Source organism: Pristiophorus japonicus, chromosome 1 (genome assembly GCF_044704955.1).
Source record: "Pristiophorus japonicus isolate sPriJap1 chromosome 1, sPriJap1.hap1, whole genome shotgun sequence".
Classification (NCBI taxonomy): Eukaryota; Metazoa; Chordata; class Chondrichthyes; family Pristiophoridae; genus Pristiophorus; species Pristiophorus japonicus.
The window spans coordinates 131,845,789-131,867,381 of record NC_091977.1 but is presented as its reverse complement, the minus strand read 5'-3'; the positions used below and the strand labels follow the sequence as shown (position 1 = coordinate 131,867,381).

The 21,593-nt window shown below is 42.7% G+C and overlaps 1 protein-coding gene across 2 annotated transcripts in view; it reads left to right on the top strand.

Annotated features, from left to right (window-relative positions):
* The window catches only part of prdm6 (PR domain containing 6), a 312,582-nt gene extending 303,205 nt beyond the window's left edge, over positions 1-9,377 (top strand). The window contains exon 2 of one of the 2 annotated variants that reach the window (XR_011593629.1): positions 9,055-9,143. Coding sequence is in view for 1 of the 2 variants with exons in the window: in XM_070883225.1 (XP_070739326.1) it covers positions 9,055-9,169 (115 nt within the window). In the remaining variant the exon portion in view is untranslated. Of the gene's footprint in view, positions 1-9,054 lie in introns of both variants that reach the window. The other variant, XM_070883225.1, reaches the window with a different exon arrangement.
* The last annotated feature ends 12,216 nt before the right edge of the window (positions 9,378-21,593 follow it).

The following is a 21,593-nucleotide window of genomic DNA, read 5'->3' as shown; positions in this document are numbered from 1 at the left end:
TTGTTGTTGATGCCAGTTCGTTAGATATATTCAAAAGGGAGTTAGATGTGGTCCTTACGGCTAAAGGGATCAACGGGTATGGAGAGAAAGCAGCAATGGGGTACTGAGGTGAATGATCAGCCATGATCTTATTGAATGGTGATGCAGGCTCGAAGGGCCGAATGGCCTACTCCTACACCTATTTTCGATGTTTCTATGTTCTTTTTAAGATCTATAGATATCAGAAAGTAAGCCAAATATTACTGCCAAGTTTATTACCTTATTAGTGCATCCTATACAAGATTGAACAAATTTCCTCCTGTTCTCATTATTCCACTGGGCCAGATTTTCGGGTTTTGGGGTTTTTGGGCGAAAACGGTAGCAATACGTGAAAATTACCGTCTGTGCCAGGGGTGCATCGCAAAGGGAGACTTTGCACAAATATTCGCTGTGCGAAACACAAGTATAGCCAACTTTTGGCGTGGTCGTTTGTGCTGTGAGAGAGGCCTTGAGATGGGGGGAAAACCAAGACCCTTAGCTAATAAATCGCTGAAAAAAAAATTAATAAAAACTTTAACTTACCTTTTTTGCAGCTTTTCTAACTTACCGCTGCTGACAGGGTTGCACCGACAGGTTTTACCTGTTGCTGTACCGGGCACGGCGTACGGGTCGGGAGACTGCTGAAACTCTGATGGTAATGCAATCTGTGTCGTTACATGTCTGACGCAGCTCTCCCCAGCGGTACTTCCCATCACCGCTTCAAACAAGGAACCAAGAATCTCGGCGGGCTTTGCAACTGGGTTTTCACCGCGGAGGGTCAAAACACGGCGAAAACCCGGTCACAAACCTCTCAAAAATCCAGCCCATTGAAATTTATGTCTTCCCAATCAATTGGTGCTGCCTCTTAAAACCCATTTGGATAAGAGTGATTTATAGCTCTTTGATGTTCCCTCAGACAAGTAACAAGGTTCCACTCCATTATTTGAAGGTATATATAGTTCCATGAACTGCATAGTTCTGATTACAAAGGTGTGAAGGCAAAGTTGGCTAAAGTGGACTGGGAAAATAAATTAAAGTGTGGGACAGTTGATGAGCAGTGGCAAACATTTAAGGAGATATTTCATAAATCTCAACAAAAATATATCCCAATGAGAAGGAATGGTGTAAGAGAAGGGATAACCATCCATGGCTAAGGAAATAAGAGATGGTGTCAAATTGAAAACAAGGGCATACAATGCAGCCAAGACAAGTGGGAGCCCAGAGGATTGGGAAACTTTTAAAAGCCAGCAAAGAACAACTAAAAAAATTATAGAGACGGAAGATAGATTATGAAAGTAAACTAGCATGAAATATAAAAACAGATAGTAAGAGTTTCTACAAGTACATAAAAAGGAAAAAAGTGGCTAAAACAAATGTTGGTCTCCTCGAGGATGAGACTGGGGAATTAATAATGGGGAATATTTTGTATCAGTCTTCACGATAGAAGACACTAAAAACATCCCAATAGGGGATACTCAAAGGGCTATAGGTAAGGAGGAACTTAATACAATCACCTTCACCAAAGAAGTAGTACTCAGTAAAATGATGGGACTAAAGGCGGACAAGTTCCCTGGACTTGATGGCTTGCTTCCTAGGGTCCTAAAAGAAGTGGCTTCAGAGATAGTGGATGCAGTGGTTGTAATCTACCAAAATTCCTTGGATTCTGGAGAGTTTCCAGCAGATTGGAAAACCGCAAATGTAACGCCCCTATTTAAAAAAGGATGCAGACAGAAAGCAGGAAACTATACACCGGTTAGCCTAACATCTGTTGTTGGGAAATTGCTGGAGTCCATTATGAAGGACATTTGAAAAGCATAATTCAATCAAGCAGAGTGAGCATGGTTTTATGAAAGGGAAATCACGTTTGACAAATTTGCTGGAGTTCTTTGAGGATATAACAAGCAGGGTGGATAAGGGGCAACCAATGGATGTGGTGTATTTGGATTTCCAGAAGGCATTCGATAAGGTGCCACATAAAAGGTTACTGCACAAGATAAAAGTTCACAGGATTGGGGGCAACATATTAGCGTGGATTGGCTTACTAACAGAAAACAGGAGAGTCGGGATAAATGGGTAATTTTCCGGTTGGCAAACAGTAACTAGTGGGGTGCCACAGGGACCGGTGCTGGGTCCTCAACTATTTACAATCTATATTAATGACTTGGATGAAGGATCAAGTATAATGTAGTCAAGTTTGCTGATGATACAAAGATGGGTGGGAAAGCAAATTGTGAGGAGGACACAAAAAATCTGCAAAGGGATATAGACAGGCTAAGTGAGTGGCCAAACATATGGCAGATGGGATATAATGTAGGAAAATGTGAGGTTATCCACTTTGGCAGAAAAAATAGAAAAGCAAATTATAATTTAAAAGGAGAAAAATTGCAAACTGCTGCAGTACAGAGAGACCTGGGGGTCCTTATGCATGAAACACAAAAAGTTTGTATGCAGGTGCAGCAAGTAATCAGGAAGGCAAATGGACTGTTGGCCTTTATTGCAAGGGGGATGGAGTATAAAAGCAGAGAAGTCCTGCTACAACTGTACAGGGTATTGGAGAGGCCACATCTGGAGTACTGTGTGCAGTTTTGGTCTCCGTATTTAAGGAAGGATGTACTTGCATTGGAGGCTGTTCAGAGAAGGTTCACTAGGTTGATTCCAGAGATGAGGGGGTTGACTTATGAAGATAGGTTGAGTAGGTTGGGCCTATACTCATTGGAGTTCAGAAGAATGAGAGGTGATCTTATTGAAACATGTAAGATAATGAGAGGGCTCGACAAGTTGGATGCAGAGAGGATGCTTCCATTCATAGGGGAAACTAAAACTAGGGGACAGAGGGCCCAAATTTCCCCAAAAGTTGCCCAGTTTTTTTGGAGTAAGTAGCTTTTTTGGAGTAACTTAAAAATCGCAAATTTCCCCATTTAACTTGCTCCAATGTAAGTCAGTTAGTTAGGTTTTTTTCTAGTTTAGTTTGTTCTCTCCAAAAGGGGGGCGTGACAAGCAAATTATGCCTCTTCTGGCTATAGAAGCAAATTTGGCCAGCTGAAAGTTACTCCAAACTAACTTAGGCACAGAAAAACCTTACCTACATTTAAGAAATCAGCGCAGGTAGCCAGAGATAGGATTCCAAAGCACTAAAGACTTTCATAACATCAGCACAACATTACAACATCTTCAGCACAACAGCTGCACAACATCATAAATAAATGAAAGATAAATCAACTACAGAAAATAGAGCAGTCCTAGCTTGCCAACTGTAGAACGCACCAGCTAGCCCTCCCGTCAGGGCTAGGGGCGGCAGGCACACATGACTGTAGGGGTGAGGGATTTTTACTTTTTACAGTTGACCCTAAATGTTGCGTGGTCCTAATGGAGGATGATTCAGTTTTGATGCAAAATATCTTTTATTGTAAATTTTACAGTGCACTTCAACAACAACAGCCACAACAGGAAAGAAAGTTTGCACCCATCTCTCACCCACATCTCGGGGAAAGTGCACTTCCTTATAGGGTCGGTGATGGTGGTGGGAGGGGGTTGGGGGCCCGGCTTGGGTCTGACCGGTGGCTGGTGTGTGGAGTGAAGTGGGAGTGGCATTTGAGTCTCCGGCCTTTGTGCCCTTATTGCAGAAGCCAGTTCCCTTATGGCATCTGCCATCATCTGCACACCCTCTGAAATGCCCGCCCTGCTTCCCGTCTTAGTGCAGAGATTTCACCCGACATTTTCGCGACCTCATCACGCACTCCACTGACGGCTGCCACGAGTGACCTTGTGAGGGCATTGGTCTCCTCACCCAATGAAACAACCTGATTGACCTCTGCTGAGGGCTGCCTCTCAGGAGAGACTGGTCGGCTTCTCCTTCCCCTCGCCGTGAGTCTGTCTAGTGGCACTCCTCTAGTGCGAGGCGAAGGCTGGGATGGTGGGGGAGTGTGTTCCAAGATGCATTTCCCGACCACCACTCAAACCCGCGACCTTGGAAGGTGTGAACCCATGGAAGGTTGCCGAGGAGCTAATGGAGGGTTCTGGCAGTGTGATGCCCCGTGATGTGTCCTGATCCATATCGCGGTCAGCATTCTCCTGAGCACACATTTCCATGGACCCCTCCTCCCCCCACTTGCCTTGGTCTGGAGCGCACGCATCTGGATCCTCAGGATCTTGAGGAGTGTCTTCTTCTTCTGCAAAAGACAACACAACAGTCAAATGGTCAGCAGCAAGGAGGGGGCAGGATGGGTGGCAAGAGTATTCTCACACGTAGCAGGCCAGTCAGCAGGTTGATTTGAAGGCCCATTTTAATGATTCACCCTCACGTGTGGGACCAGCTTGTGTAGAGCTGATTCTTTTTCTGTCGGTGCGAGTCAGCAAGGCAGCAATCCTCTGTTCCAGGGGTGACAGTTGGTGCAGATTTGGTGGACCTCCCCCTGTTCTAGTTCTCTCCCTCTTGTTGTGAGCCAATTTCTTCTACAAAGATGAAAATATTAATTGTCAGACACGGTGCGCTTCTGATGGGTGGGACACATACAGATGCTCACAGTTTCCGCTGCAATTCAATTTAAAGATGAAGATATTACTTACACTCACTACTGGACTAATGTCCTGCCATTTCTTCTTGCACTGGCTTCCAGATCTTGCGGTGTTGACCCCAGCGGAGAATTCTTCTGCAACGAGGTTCCATCTTTTTCTCATTTCCTTGGGTGAGACCTTTGACGGACCACTCTTGCTAATATCCAGCTCCAGCCATTTCTCCTCAATTACAGTCACTAATTTCTCCACTTCCTCATGGAGGAAATTCTTGGTTCGTCTTGCACGCTCTTGCGCTATTTGTCTATTGGACTCAAACGCAGGTAATGTTCAAAGATCACACTTACACCTTTCTTACACCTATCCAGCACTCCTTTCCAATCCCTCAGCCACACAAAAATCAATATTCAGACCTCGCCTTTATATATGCTCCATAACCAATTATTCTGAGGACGCTCTCCCTTTAATTGGCCAATTGCCAAGTTTCCTGTTACACTGCGCATGCGCGTAAACTGAACCGCCCATTGCGCATATGCTCAAACAGTCATGTGTGCCCCTGCCGGCACTACACAACACGCTGGGCTCAAGCCCCGCACCCCCTGCTGGCCACGCTGAGCAAGCGTAGCCGAAGATCCGCCCCCCCCCACCCCCCCCCCCCCGCCCCCAGGCTCTGCTGCGCGACGCCGATGGATCCAGACGACGAGGGAGCAGCCAAATTCAAAGGAAGAGTTTTGGCGCTTTTTTCCCCCCAGGAAGTCGGCGCACCACATCAAAATACGTCGCTCTACAGGCTGAGAAAATTTGGGGCCATAGTCTCAGAATAAGGGGCCGCTCATTTAAAACTGAGATGAGGCGGAATTTCTTCTTTCAGAGGGTTGTAAATCTGTGGAATTATCTGCCCCAGAAAGCTGTGGAGTCTGAATATATTTAAGGTGGAGATAGTCAGATTTTTGAGTAATAAGGGAATAAAGAGTTATGGGGAGAGGGCAGGGAAGTGGGACTGAGTCCATGATCAGATCAGCCATGATCTTATTAAATGGTGGAGCAGGCTCGAGCGATCAAATGGCCTACTCGTGCTCCTATTTCTTGTGTTCTTGTGACTGATGCTTTGGTCTATTTCGAGTAAATTCCATAAAGCGTTTGCTGGATTCTTTCCCTAAAGATTCCACAGAGAGGCTCTGTCACTCCTTCTATGTGATGTTATTCTGTGACTTATCTATTACATCACCTTGATGGCATTATTTTTTTGGAAGCAACGGTTTTTATGTGTGAGCAGCTGTTCAGTATTTTCGCTGTGTAGTACAGCCTTTGGAGTGGAAGTCAGTTATTGGTAAAAAAAAATGCACTTTTTATGTAGCTTGCTGAAGAAGGAACACATAACTCTAACTGGATCTGTAATCTATCATAAAATCAGAAAATGCCAGAAATATACAGCAGGCTTCCTCAGAATTAGAAAAGATAGGTTAACAATTTGGCTGTCAACCTTCAGCAGAGGACAAATCTGCAATCAACCCATATCCTTTTTTTAATCATAAATTTCACTCCAAAAATGGCACTGCTTTTGTAAGCCCTGGTGTACAATTTATGCATACGCTTAAATATGCACAAATGGAATTAGCTTCAAAATCACGGAGAATATAGGGTATACATGTCCCCCCCCCCCATCCTCCTACCTCTGCACTGTAGTGGGGCAGTGCATCCAAAGTGCGCTTCATCTGTCTAGATGCATCAGGATTTTCTATTCTACACCATTTCATTGGCCCAGGATGATTCCTAGCAGGGCCTAGTGCCAGTTGAAGGGGCAGTAAAGTAAGGTACAAATGCAGGCCTCTCCATTGACAACCAAAAGGTCCCGATTTCATCTGAAGAACCTACTTGACCATCTTCAGCCTTCCCCCAGGACCCCAGCAAATGCTCGTTGGCCAGCTTTTGGGAGCAGGGCATATTTTCTTGGTGTCCGACATTTGGATGCCAAGCTGACATTCAATCAAGAGATTCATGTTGCAAACAGTCGCAAGGATCAGGAAAATCAGCCCATTAAAATCTCATTTTTTTAAGGTAGACTTCTTTTAGATTTTTTTGTACTCGATTGAGGTTTTGAAGATTCTAAAGACAAAGATGATCCAAATAAATCGATCACTATGACGAAGGGTTCATAAATCAGGAAACTCGACTTTGAATTTGCTATTATGAATAATATGTCTGCACAACATTCTGTTTATTTCAGAGGGGAGGGGAAGCAGGACGTTCAATTTTTAAGTTATTTTTCTGTCTCTTGATAAAACTAACAGTAAAAGCACAATCACATGTCGTTATTAAAACTTGTGCAGCACCAGCACTGCTATTTACTTCCAACTGAGGCAATATTTATCTTACAAGTTTAAAATGTAACAAATTACATATTACATAGTATTACATAGTGTGTACAGCACAGAAACAGGCCATTCGACCTAACAAATCCGTGCCGATGCTTATGCTCCACATGAGCCTCCTCCCACCCTTCTTCATCTAACCCCATCAACATATCCTTCTATTCCTTTCTCTCTCATGTGTTTGTCAAGCTTCCCCTTAAATGCATCTATGCCAGTTGCCTCAACTATTCCTTGTGGCAGCGAGTTCCACGCTCTAACCACTCTCTGGGTAAAGAAGTTCCTTCTAAATTCCCTATTAAATTTATTTGTGACTATATTTATCACCCCTAGTTCTGGTCTCCACAACATTAGGAATAAGAAGGGAATTCAATCAGAACCATTTTTACATTAAAATTAATAAAACTGTGGAATAAGTTACCAGTGAAGCTACTGAAGCTGATGGTATATATTGATTAAAAGGCAATAAGATATATTTCTGAATAGAGAAGGGATTGGTGGATATATTGACAAGGCAGGATGATTGGGTTGAGAGATATTTAAAAGACTTGTTTGGTTTTGTGTCAGCTGTGGCTCAGTGGGTAGCACTCTGGCCTGAGTCAAAAGGTTGTGGGTTCAAGTCCCACTCCAGGAACTTGAGCACATAAATCTAGGCTGACAGTGCTGAGGGAGTGCTGCACTGTCGGAGGTGCCGTCTTTCAGATGAGACGTTAAACCGAGGCCCCGTCTATTCTCTCAGGTGGTTGTAAAAGGTTCCGTGCACTATTTCGAAGAAGAGCAGGGGTGTTAGCCCCAGTGTCCTGGCCAATATTTATCCCTCAATCAACATAACAAAAGCAGACTATCTGGTCATTATCACATTGCTGTTTGTGGGAGATTGCTGTGTGCAATTTGGCTGCCGCATTTCGTAAATTACAACAATGACTACACTCCAAAAGTGCTTCATTGGTTGTAAAGCGCTTTGAGACAGCCAGTGGTCGTGAAAGGCACTATATAAATGCAAATCTTTCTTGTAACCATTTAAAAAAAAACAAGATTGTGGAAAACTGGTGCTTTAAATACCTTTTCCTTGGTATTGTATGAGGTTGGTTTATTAGCTCAGCTCCTCTGTGAGATTCTGGACCTGTATACTCCAAATTCCCGTTCCACACTGCCAGAAAATATTTTGATTTTATATAAAATTTTGTTTAAAATTCCTGTGTAGGAGAAGAAATTAGCACAGGTGCAAAGTAACTTATTTGAATTCAATTGACACAAAATGCATCTAGCAATATGCACTCACACAACATAAGATTAAATAATATACTGTTTTCTTATTTTAAGGACAAACGTTTTAACCTGTTTTCCAAGGCGATTAGGTGCGCCTTTTAAAAACATCATTAAACCCTGGCCAATTCCACCAGTCACTTACCCTTTTATTTGCTTTTACAATTTGATAGAACATAAGAATTGGACATTTATTAAATATTTGTATACAAACAACAGCTGCCATTCAAACAGTGCCGCATCGGAGCTCTTCGGAAAATACAATCTTTAAATTTAAAAAAAGGAATTTTATTGGCAGTTTTCAGTCAACGATGGAATGCTCTAAAAATCTGACATTAAATGCATTTTATAGCGATGAAGAATTCTCAAATACTGCTGCATGTTACTGTGCTTCTGATTTCAAGACTACGAAGATATCTGAAGCATCGTTCTATATTTACGCATTAAGAATGTATTCCTGTGCCTGATGTGCCATTTACAGACCCTTCCATGTGATTTTGAATTAGTGAAAGGTGAGATTTAGTCTGTCATCAATTTCTCCGAGGGCTCTTCAACATTCGACAGGCCTACTCCTTTGATGGCATGCTCCTGAAAATCTCTTTTTGTTCTTTATCTATTTGAACTGACAGTGATCAGGGCCATAACAGGACAGGCATCTCTTGAGAAATCACCTACCTCCCTGCCTATTGACAGATTCCTCTGTTCTGAATCAGGCAGACCTTGTCCCGTCACTTGCATCAAGGCTGGGGAGTAGCCACCAATTAGACCCCGGGAGCCTTGTAAAATCTGCAGCCACTTTTAAGTGTCTGTTCAGATTAGTTGGGATGAGAAAATACCCGTCACCCTTTACATGTAGCTCCCTGTCTCAATTTTCTCATTGCCTCCACAGGTGCGAGAAGTGTGATCGGAGCTTCACACAAGCCACACAGCTGAGTCGACACCAGCGGATGCCCAACGAGTGCAAGCCAATAACAGAGAGCACAGAATCAATTGAAGTGGATTAACTGATTGACTGGCTGGAATTAAACTGCAAGGAAAGTCATGATTAAATGTCATGGACACTTAAGCAAAACCAAAGATTTCCTCTGAGCAACTTTCAATCAGTCCCAGAAAACCAAAAGCAGTAATAAAATAAGTAAGATGTTAAAAGATATTGATCTTGGCATGGGAGAGAGAAAAAGCGACCAGAAAAAATAAAAGATTATTTATTTATGATTAGAGATACGACTCATTTCAGCAGAGAAAGCCAAATAATGGAAGACTTGCATAGATTCTTATGCCCAGAATATATTACATTTCTAAGAACTTTTAATTGTTATTTAATACAAAAGCAAGAAAAATATTAATTAGTGGGGTCAGCAACCCACAATTGTGACTGAGAATGCACCTTGTTTTATTGCACCTTTTTAGCATGACTTGAGGAACATGGATCCTTTTCCCTTTTTTTCCAGTGGTCATGTCTACATGGTAACATGAAAAGCAAGACTTTGCATTTTGAATTAAAGAGTCCCAGATTCAATGTAAAATATAAACAAAGGTATGTTCAGTATCTTCTCCTTGACCAATTAGGGAACTCTGCGCTGTATTACAGACCTTTCAAAAACAAAACAAACAATTTTCCTATTTTATTGATCAGATATCCAAAATGTAAAACTGCATCAAAGCAACATTAATTGAAAATATATTGCTGCAGGACAGCTGCTAACTTGTCTGCCAGCAGAGCCACTATATCAGAGGCACAAAATAAGTTGGAACGAACATTTGGCCATAAATTCTGTGGCAGAATAATAATTCAGCCTGTGTTTGCGTTAATGCTGAAATGCTTCTTTTGATTACATTATCCTGCATGATTAATTCTTCTAAACACATCTATTACTTTTGAGCACTAAAATTAATGTAAAACTAATGAAAAAGTGTTTAACATTGTTGTTAAGCTAGCAATTTGGTACCAGTACACCCTAGTTGCAAAGTAAAGCCAACACCGAATTCGTAGTACAACAGGTTCCTCTTGCACTTTCCAGACAAGAGGCTCTGACTACACTTCCATGTTGTGTGAGCTCCGTTACAACAGCTGGAGTCAACCTAAAGTGAATGAAGTTTGGTCAATCATGTTTCTGGTATGAGTCTACTCCCAGTCCTGAGGTTGATACTTTTGTGGCTGGAAAAATGACACACACACTGGGGAGCACACTGGTTTCAGCTGTAACTCGAAGAATGCATAATACACTTGGTGCTGGAATTTAGTTTTAAAAAAGCACCCAAAAAACTGCTAAGATTATTTAATTAAGATCGGCAGAAAATTAATCAGCGGAAAATATGATCCTGGTCAAATTTAGCAATATTTAGTCAAAATTTAGTCCAAGGCTGCGAGTTGGGCCTAGGGAGGGGGGAAAACACAAAAAATATTTTTGAAAAAAATCAAAAATTGTAAAACATTCACAAGACCCTTTTCCAGTGAATCACTGCAAAAGAAATATAAAAAAAACTTCCACTTACCTTTTTTTGCAGGGTTTCATACCTACTGCCGATCGAAGGGCTGCTCCGGCTGGCTTCTCCTGCGCAGTATTTTTTTCAGCAACTATGGAACACCACAATCACCAAACTCTGGCGCAAGCGGTTTTTTCAGTGTTGCACGCCGGCAATCTGCTCCCCAGCGGGTATTTCGAAACCGCCGGCGGAACACTTTGATCAAACTCGCGCCGGGTGGTTTTCCACCAAAAAAATAGGAATACCGCCGAAAAACTGGCGGAAATGCTGACCAAATTCCAGCCCTCGATGTGAGAGAAGCTTCATGGTTCTGTCATTTCATTCAAATGCCATCGGTGTGTGTGTACTGCACCTTCAGAAAGAGTTGCCGAGCCAATTAAGTAACATTATAAATGTTTAAGAGTCACTGAGATGTACATACTCTGTACAGAACAAATGTTGTTTATCCATGAACATTGTTCACCATTTCCTTCACATACATTTTCATTGATTACATTACTACAATGGGCCATATAGAAATTCACATCAAAATGCTTATACATCTACAGATACAAAACACCCAATACTACTAAATATTGCATATTTGCATTTCCATTTACTGCTGGCCACACTTTGGGACTGGTATTTAACTCATCAGCAAGAATTTAATCACAGAAAATTCTACAGACCAAAAAAAAAAAGAAACTGTGGTTATTTATACTCAAAATACTTTAAATCAAGATGCACCCAAAGGCCTAAAGGTACACCTAGTGCACCAGCATCCTTGAACCACCACTGCACTGGCCTCGGGATTGATATTCAGAAGACATCTTTTTTTCTGCATGACTGTTGAGCAATATTGTATTACTGAGAGCACTCCACACTGGAATAAAGGCCAGGGGCATTTTAAATCACAAGGCAATGGCACTGTGTTTTAGCCCTTTGGTGGTTGGCATGGTATTTCTGCACTATTGTTTATTTTTTTAAGTTCACTTCAAATGAACTAAGAAATGTTTGTGACAGTACCATTTTACATTACTCAATTTGAACATTCAGCGTGGAAGATACAAACACAGTATTTTCTATACATGGCATATCATCATCACCATAGGCAGTCCCCCAGAATCAAGGAAGACTAGGAAATAACCACTGTATTTTGAAAGCCAGAAAACTTTTCAGTTTTTTTCAACTGTTGACTGTCCTATCCTTACTACATTATAGCCAATATGAAAATGACTGAATCTAAACCTTTTATAGATTTATTTTCTGCAAACATTTCTGCATTTTTCTATTGAAATGAATTATGAACTATCTTGTATAATGCTAAATCTTTTCATTGTGCATTTTCTTTTTTAATGTGTTGATTTGTGCCATGAATTAATGACTACTGGCTAGCCAAGCAGAATTTTAGATGCTACTCGGCCACCCATTAATAATTGATCATAGTTCCATATCGATGCTGGATACAAGTACTAAATACATGACATAGTCACAATGTACCACTTCCAACACCACATCCTGATCGACTCAAAAGTTAGCAATGGAGCTAGCTTGGCATGATGGTTGTCATATGTAAGGCTGTTACAAATAAAAAAACACAAAAATAAGATTAGTATTGTGTGAAAAATACAATTTTTAGTTCACCACAAGAGTGATATCGTATTCAATGGACAGAGTTATTTTTGCTCATGTGCAACTTTCGACCAATATCCATGTCTTCCTTCTGCAGCATTAGGTTTCAGATATTAATCCTCAGTGTGGCATTGACAATGTAAGAGCTAACCAATACCAATCTAGAAGTAATTAAAACCAGTTGTAAAATCTTAATGTACGAGTGAGATAAAAAGCACAAAGTACATATCTTGTCACGGATAGCTACACTAGAGGTGTAAAGGTGCAACAAGTATTATTGTGGACCAATTTTGTTTAATGGTTCATAATCAATTTTCATTCAACTATTGCTTTTACTGAGAAAATTTTATTACCACAAACTATTTTCTGAACATTTTCTATTGAAATATAAGGAGGGTTCTTTTTTGTACTGTTAAGCAAATATAGCCAGGATGAATTCAAGCTCAAAGCAACATTGTTGCCTTTAATGCAGTTCCCTAAGGAAATACCTCACAAGAAAAAAATCAACACACTGTACTAATCTGTGCCAAAAAATGAGGTCTAGTGTTTTTAATATGACTTGTATAATGTACATATGTTTTAATATGTCATTCTATAGAAAGGTTAGATGAATAAAAGAAAGCTAAATTTAATATATACATATGGACTAGACATTACCATTTCAAAGATGAATACTTTTTATTTTTTGATACAACCTCTGTCCAAGTAAAACAAAAGCATTGAGTGACTTGAAGATGGCCATCCCAATTTTGGATGCATCATGTGGACTCAGTGATACAAACAGCTTCATAAGCAAACCAAGAGAAGGCTTTACTATTATTGGTCTAATAACTAATGGCTTGAATTCTTGACTACTGGCAGCCTTGTGGCTTTGATTGAGATGGTAAACCAGGAGGAGGAGCTGCAAAGTGGAAGAAGCCTTTTTATGGCCCCGAGAATGATACCTCTCTGGGGGTCACTGAGAGTGACTGTGATTTATTGATCAATAAACACTTCCTTTTCAAACAGTCCCCCATTTTTTTTGTCTTTCTGCTTCATTTTGCACAGTCATAGCTACAGAAAAAAGGTGTGTGTATTCAACCCAAAAATGTAAATCATAAATTCTTCTAATGACTGTCAAACTAACACAGAACCTCATATAACTATTTTAATACTGTAAACTGCACTATCTTTTTATATAGTAGTTTTACTTTAATAAGATTTCAATTATATGGAAGTTTCTCAATGTAAATAGGCAAAAGACTTAAAGACACAAATTACATTCATTACATATATTTGAATATCATTGTAGTTTATTAATCATCATTATAAAAATAAAATACCAAAATAGCTATAGCTAATATTTTGTATTGATATAATGGGAATATTATCAACACATAATCCTCTTTTATATTTTTCTTTGTTGATTAATTTAAACATGGTATTCAATCAAAGCAATGTTTTAGAAATAATTTATAAAATCAAATAATATAGGTGGAATGGATTTTAAGACTGAGATCAGTCCATTGAAATGCAATATCTATGCTTATTCTATATTGTTGCCATTGTACCCTCTGTACATTCATTTTATTTTAGAAGATTAGCTCTAACTTTCTATACATAACTGTGTGAAGATACATTTTCTGATTGCAACAGAGCCACTAGCTGGAAATTTCTAGATTTATTGACTAATTATGAAACATTTATTTGAATTAAATAGTACAATGCGCCTGGCTAAAGTGACTGAAAAATACAATTATTTATTGTACACCGCATAGACACATATTTTCTCTGCATTGGTTTCAAATGGAATATCTTTAGAGTTTTCTATTCACCATAAGAAACTGACAGACATTTTTGTGCCAGACTGACTGATGGTCATTTTTCCCTTCACCACCTGGGCGGTAATCTGACAGAACAGGTCACCCGCCCATTGTGGAACCTGCCCAATTTTCATTGCATTGATTTCAATGGGAAGAAAATCAATCGAGGTCAACAATGGGCGGGAAAATTGCTCCGCTAGATTATCATGCAGGCGGTGAAGGTAGAAAATTATCCCCTCCGTGTCTGTTTAGTCAAATGCATTCAGAAAGCTATTTCAATAATTACATAGACTTGCATAGAACTTACAGCACAGAAATAGGCCATTCAACCCAACTGGTTTATGCTGTTGTTTATGCTCCACACGAGCCTCTTCCCATTCTACTTCATCTAATCCTATGAGTATATCCTTCTATTTCTTTCTCCCTCACATACTTATCTAGCTTCCCTTTAAATGAACTATGCTATTCGCCTCAACTGCTCAATGTGGTAGCAAGTTCCACTCTCTGGGTAAAGAAGTTTCTCCTGAATTCCCTATTGGATTTATTAGTGACTATCTTATATTTGTTACCTCTAGACTTGACTATTCCAATGCACTCCTGACTGGCCTCCCACATTCTACCCTACATTAACTAGATTGATCCAAAACTTGGCTGCCCATGTGCGAACTTGCACCAAGTCACGCTCACCCATCAGCCCTGTGCTTGCTGACATACATTGGCACCCGGATAAACAATACCTCAATTTCAAAATGATCCTTCTTATTTTCAAATCCATCCAGGGTCTCGTCCCTCCCTATCTCTAATCTCCTCCAGCCCCACAACCTCCCGAGATGTCTGCTCTCCTCTAATTCTGCCATCTTGAGCATCTCTGATTATAATCATTTAACCATTGGTGGACGTGCCTTCTGTTTCCTGGGCCCTAGTCTCTGGAATCCCCTGCCTAAACCTCTCCGCCTCTCTTTCCTCCTTCAAGACACTCCTTAAAACCTACCTCTTTGATCTAGCTTTTGGTCACCTGCCCTAATTTCTCCTTATCCGGCTCAGTGTCAAACTTGTGAAGCGCCTTGGGACATTTCACTATGTTAAAGGCACTATATAAATACAAGTTGCTGTTGTTGTTATAATCCCTAGTTTTGGACTCCCCCATGAGTGAAAACATCTTCTCTACGTCTAATTAGTCTAGATTCTAAAGACCACTATGAGCACATCACAAATGCAAGAGTCAATTCAAAACCTTGAAATAATAATATTGACATTATTGAGGCAGAATACCTGCCTCAGTGAATAAGTGTTCCATTCCTCAGAAAACCACCAACAAAAATAAGTCAGATTTTTTTTTATATGGGTGCTAAAATGATGAGTTCCCTGAACAGCAGGTGTAAAGCTCACAAATATTGTAACGGGCTGGACCTAAAGGATTTCTCAAGGTCTGTCCAAATTATTTATTTATAGTGCGATCCCAGCCCATATTGTGCCTGGTGCTCGGAGCTTGCGAAAGAAGGTAATTTCTAATGTGAGTAACCCTTAAAATATTTCAGCCAAAATGTAAAGGGATATGGCACATAAAGGTAAGTGTCTACTGTGGGAAAGACATTGTCCTCGATATGGGAGTGGCCTCGATATGACGCCTCCCTTGAAGCAATACTTGGGTTGTGAGGAACCGGAGAGAGGTACTCTTCCCCAGCAATGGGAGGAATAAACCTGCTGCTGCCACAAAGAAGGTGTGGCTGGAGGTGGCCCAGGAGGTTATCAGCAGGAGCATTGTGTCACACTCCTGGATTCAGTGCAGGAAACGCTATAATGGCCCAACCAGGTCAGAAAAAGTGAGTACAGTTACACATTCACCTACATCCTGCTGTGCACATCACCCACCCCACCCCTTCACTTTGCCTTGTCAAGCCTACTCCATCACATCACTCATCACACCCACTTACCTTGCAAGCACACGCATCCTTCTCTTTCTATGCACTTCCTCACAGCCTCATTTATGCCACTCATCCTGATAGTCACCCTCACCAAATGCACTGCATCCATCAGCTGAGCACATGTCATTACAATCAATCATAGGTCTGTTCTTTCCCCCATTGCAAGAGAATAGAGCACAGATCACTAGGGAAAGGAAGAGAACTGGACTTGGTCCTCCATAGATTTCCCATCTGCAGAGGAAGAAGCACTGGAGATCAGTGGCGTTTTGGTGTCCCTGGTCATTGGAGATGGGGAGCTGAAGACCTCATGTTACCTGGTGACAAAATTAAATATCAGTGACCCACATCTCATACAACAGTCAATCATGTTGACTTGATTTCAACAGCGAGTGAAGTATAATGATCTTCATAATGATAAGTTGCAATATTCTTACCTGGCCAGTACAAATTCATAGCTTTTCTCTGCACCAGGGCCTTCACTTATGCAGCAGACCATGGACCTCACAGACAATGAATCCTCAGAGAAACTGATTTGTTCTGATGATGCACCATCAAAGGACGCATGCTGACCATGCACCGGCTCAGATACTCGCACTTCGGTGGGACCAGTTAGGCAGATAGTTCAGTTTTCAGCTGGTGGCATACACTTCACAAGTAAGCAAGAGCAGATGGTGGAGACAGGGACAGCAGTGGAGAGTCTGCATCGGAGAGTGCAGTCCCCTCCAAGACTCTGCTCAGCTAGACACAGATGCTGTACCCCAGGAGCCATCAATGAAATGGAGAATCATTGAGGAGCAGCAGAGAGTGTGCGATGCACTGACAGGTCTTCCAAGCACACTTACCATGATTGCAGAGACAGTGGATGAGTTGGATGATGTTGCAGGGCATTGCGATGATGTGTTCTTCCATGAATAGAATGGCCAATGCCACGGAACATCAAACGTGGCAATCAAATGAGTCCATGTACGCCTTGACCAAGGCCATGCACACTTTGGATCCTAACATGTCTGCCACCTTAAATAGGATGACAGATACCTTAGCCTTGGTCTTACAACATTGCACCATAGTGCTCTCCAGCAGAGTGGTTGCAGTGAAGTGCGGTTGGTCCATGAAAGGGGTGATGGCAAAAGGGGACATGGAAGTGGGGACTGCACTCAAAGCAGTTCCACTTCCCACTCATGGCACCCCCTATGCCACCACCATCCACCCCCATCCCATCCCCACCCCTCAGTCAGTATCCGACAGCTGCCTCGTGTCTCGATGGCCGAATCTGTTCCTGCACAGGTGCAGAGGGAGTAGTTTATGGTGATGACCTCACGGGTTCAAAAAAACAAAAGTCGTCGGCCAAGAGCATCTCAGAAGTGAGAATAGGGATATGAGCAGCCTGCCTCTACACCTGTTGAAGCCACAGGGGTTGCACTATGTAGGAGCGGTAGGAAAAAGAAGAGTAAAGCTTTGAAGTTTCACATGGGTGTATGAGAGAATGTTATGTCAGATAGATGAGTTGATGGCACAAGTAGAAATAAATGGGTATGATCTGCTTGCCATTACAGAGACGTAGATGCAAGGTGACTAAGGATGGGAACTGAATATTCAGGAGTATTTGCCATTTCATGAGGATAGCCAGAAAGGAAAAGGAGGTGGGGTACCTCTGTTATTACGGGATGAGATCAGCGCAGTCGTGAGAAATTATATTGGCTCAGAAGATCAAGATGCAGAATCAGTTTGGGTGGTGATAAGAAATAATAAGGGTAGGAAGTAACTGGTGGGAGTGGTCTACAGGCCCACTAACAGTAGTCACACCGTAGGACAGAATATAAATCAAGAAATAATAGAGGCTTATAAGAAAGGTACAGCAATAATCATGGGTGATTTTAGTCTTCATATTGATTGGACAAATCAAGTTGGCAGAGGCAGCCTGGAGGAAGAGTTCATAGTGTATTTGGGCTGGTTTGTTGGAACAATAGGTTGTGGAACCAACCAGAGAGCAGACTATTTTAGATCCGGTAATATGTAACGAGTTTGGATTAATTAATGATCGTGTAGTGAAGGATCCTCTTGGGAAGAGTGATAGAATTTCAAATTCAGTTTGAGGGTGAGAAAGCTTGTTCTGAAACTAGTGCACTGAACTTAAATAAAGGTAATTAAAAAGGTATGAATGCAGAGCTAGTTAAAGTGGACTGTGAAAATATATTAAAGGGTAAGACTGTGGAAAAGCAGTGGCAAACATTTAAGGAGATATTTCATAACTCTCAGTAAAGATATAGTCCAGTGAGAAAGTATTGTGTATCTGTAAAGCATGCACTCCCATGTTCCGCCACCAGGGAGCACATCATAGAAAATAGAAACATAGAAAATAGGTGCAGGAGCAGGCCATTCAGCCCTTCTAGCCTGCACCGCCATTCAATGAGATCATGGCTGAACATGCAACTTCAGTACCCCCTTCCTGCTTTCACGCCATACCCCTTGATCTCCCGAGTTGTAAGGACTTCATCTAACTCCCTTTTGAATATATTTAGTGAATTGGCCTCAACTACTTTCTGTGGTAGAGAATTCCACAGGTTCACCACTCTCTGGGTGAAGAAGTTTCTCCTTATCTCGGTCCTAAATGGCTTACCCCTTATCCTTAGACTGTGACCTCTGGTTCTGGACTTCCCCAACATTGGGAACATTCTTCCTGCATCCAACCTACATCCCTGAAGTCCCAAGGGATCCCAGCATCCCTTGGCAGCACTGTACATAAGCCGGCCCCCAAGGCCTGTTCCTCATTCTGGAGTGTCTTATTAAAGACTGAAGTCACTGTGACTTTAACCTCCCTGTGTGCAGCCTCATCTGTGTTAGGAACATAATAACTCGCGACAAGAATACGAATCCAAAGCAAAGAGGCAGCAAACTGTGGGCACCCTGGAGAAGTTCTCGGAGGGTGAGAACTGGGAAGCCTATGTCGAATGGCTAGACCAGTGCTTTGTAGCCAACGAGCTGGACGGAGAAGGAAGCGCTGCAAAAAGGAGAGCGGTCCTCCTCACAGTCTGCGGGGCACCGACCTACAGCCTCATGAAGAATCTTCTGGCGCCAGTAAAACTCACAGATAAATCGTATGAGGAGCTGTGTACACTGGTTCAGGAGCATCTTAACCCGTGGGACAGCGTGCTGATGGCGAGGTATCGGTTCGACACGTGCCAGCGATCTGAAGGTCAGGACGCTACATCGCCGAGCTAAGGTGACTTGTAGGACAATGTGAGTTTGATGGCTACCTGGAGCAAATGCTCAGAGACTTTTTTGTACTGGGCATTGGCCACGAGACCATCCTACAAAAACTTTTGACTGTAGAGACACCGACCCTCAGTAAGGCCATTGCGATAGCACAGGCGTTTATGTCCACCAGTGATAACACCAAACAAATCTCTCAGCACACAAGTGCTAGCAATGTTCATAAATTAACTGGAACTGTGTTTGCGAGCAGAAATGTACAGGGCAGAACCCACGAGTCTGCAACTGCCAGCAGGCCTCAGGTGACCCAGATGACTGAGAGTCCCCAACAAAGGATGAATGCAAGGCAATTCACACCTTGTTGGCGTTGTGGAGGCTTCCATTCAGCCTATTCATGCCGATTCAAAGGGTATGTTTGCAAGAGCTGTGGAACAATGGGGCACCTCCAACGAGCTTGCAAACGAGCTACAAGCGCTGCAAAACCTGCTAACCACCACATGGCAGAGGAAGATCGGTCCATGGTGGATCAAAGCAATTTCGGGCCTCAGAGGAGGCAGATGCTGAAGTACATGGGGTGCACACATTTTTGACGAAATGTCCACCTATAATGCTAAATGTAAAATTGAATGTCTTACCCGTAAGCCATGGAACTGGACACTGGTGCTAGCCAATCCATCATGAGTAAAAAGATGTTTGAGAGACTGCAGTGCAACAAGCATTCAGACCAGCCCTGAGCCCCATCCACACGGAACTGAGAATGTACACCAAAGAGCTTATCACTGTCCTGGGCAGCGCCATGGTCAAGGTCACCTACGAGGGCACGATGCACGAATTGCCACTCTGGATTGTCCCGGGCGATGGCCCTGCACTGCTTGGAATCAGCTGGCTGGGCAAAATCCGCTGGAACTGGGATGACATCCGAGCGCTATCACATGTCGACGAGGCCTCATGTACCCAGGTTCAAAACAAATTTCCTTCCCTTTTTGAGCCAGGCATTGGAAACTTTTCCGGGGCGAAGGTGCGGATCCATTTGGTCTCAGAGGCACGACCCATTCACCACAAGGCGCGAGCGGTACCTCACATGATGAGCGAGAGAGTGGAAATCGAGCTGGACAGGCTGCAACGCGAGGGCATCATCTCCTTAGTGGAATTCAGCGAGTGGGCCAGCCCGATTGTTCCAGTACTCAAAAGTGATGGCACGGTCAGGATTTGCGGCAATTATAAAGTAACTATTAATCGTTTCTCGTTACAGGACCAATACGCACTGCCGAAGGCAGACGACCTATTTGTGACGCTGGCAGGAGGCAAGACGTTCATCAAGCTCGACCTGACTTCGGCCTACATGACACAGGAGCTGGAGGAGTCTTCGAAGGGCCTTACCTGCATCAACATGCACAAGGGACTGTTCATCTACAACAGATGCCCGTTTGGAATTCGGTTGGCTGTAGCAATCTTCCAGAGAAACATGGAGAGCCTACTCAAGTTGGTACCACGCACGGTGGTTTTTCAGGACGACATATTGGTCACGGGTCGGGACACCGCCGAGCACCTACAAAACCTGGAGGAGGTCTTCCAGCGACTGGATCGCGTAGGGCTGCGGCTGAAGAGGTCAAAATGCGTCTTCATGGCAACAGAAGTGGAGTTTTTGGGGAGAAAGATCACGGCGGATGGCATTCGGCCCACAGATGCCAAGACAAAGGCTATCAGGAACGCACCCAGGCCACAGAACGTCACAGAGCTGCAGTTGTTCTTGGGACTCCTCAACTAACTTCTTACCAGGGTTAAGCACCCTCTTAGAACCCCTACATGTGTTATTGCGCAATGGTGAGAACTGGGTATGGGGAAAAAACCAAGTAATTGCTTTTGAGAAAGCCAGAAACATTTTATACTCCAACAAGTTGCTTGTATTGTATAACCCGTGTAAAAGACTTGTGCTAGTATGTGACGCGTTGTCGTACGGAGTTGGGTGTGTATGACAACAAGCTAACATTGCGGGGAAGTTGCAACCTGTCGCCTATGCTTCCAGGAGCTTGTCTAAGGCCGAGAGGGCCTACAGCATGATTGAGAAAGAGGCATTAGCGTGTGTGTTCGGGGTAAAGAAAATGCATCAGTGCCTGTTTGGCCTCAAATTTGAGCTGGAAACTGATCACAAGCCCCGCACATCCCTGTTCGCTGAAAACAAGGAAATAAATACCAATGCCTCAGCCCGCATACAAAGGTGGGCACTCGCGCTATCAGCGTATAGCTATACCATCCGCCACAGGCCAGGCACCGAGAACTGTGCGGATGCTCTCAGTCGGCGACCATTGCCCACCACGGGGGTGGAAATGGCGCAGCCTGCAAACTTGTTGATGGTGGCGCAGCCCGCAGACTTGTTGATGGTCATGGAAGCG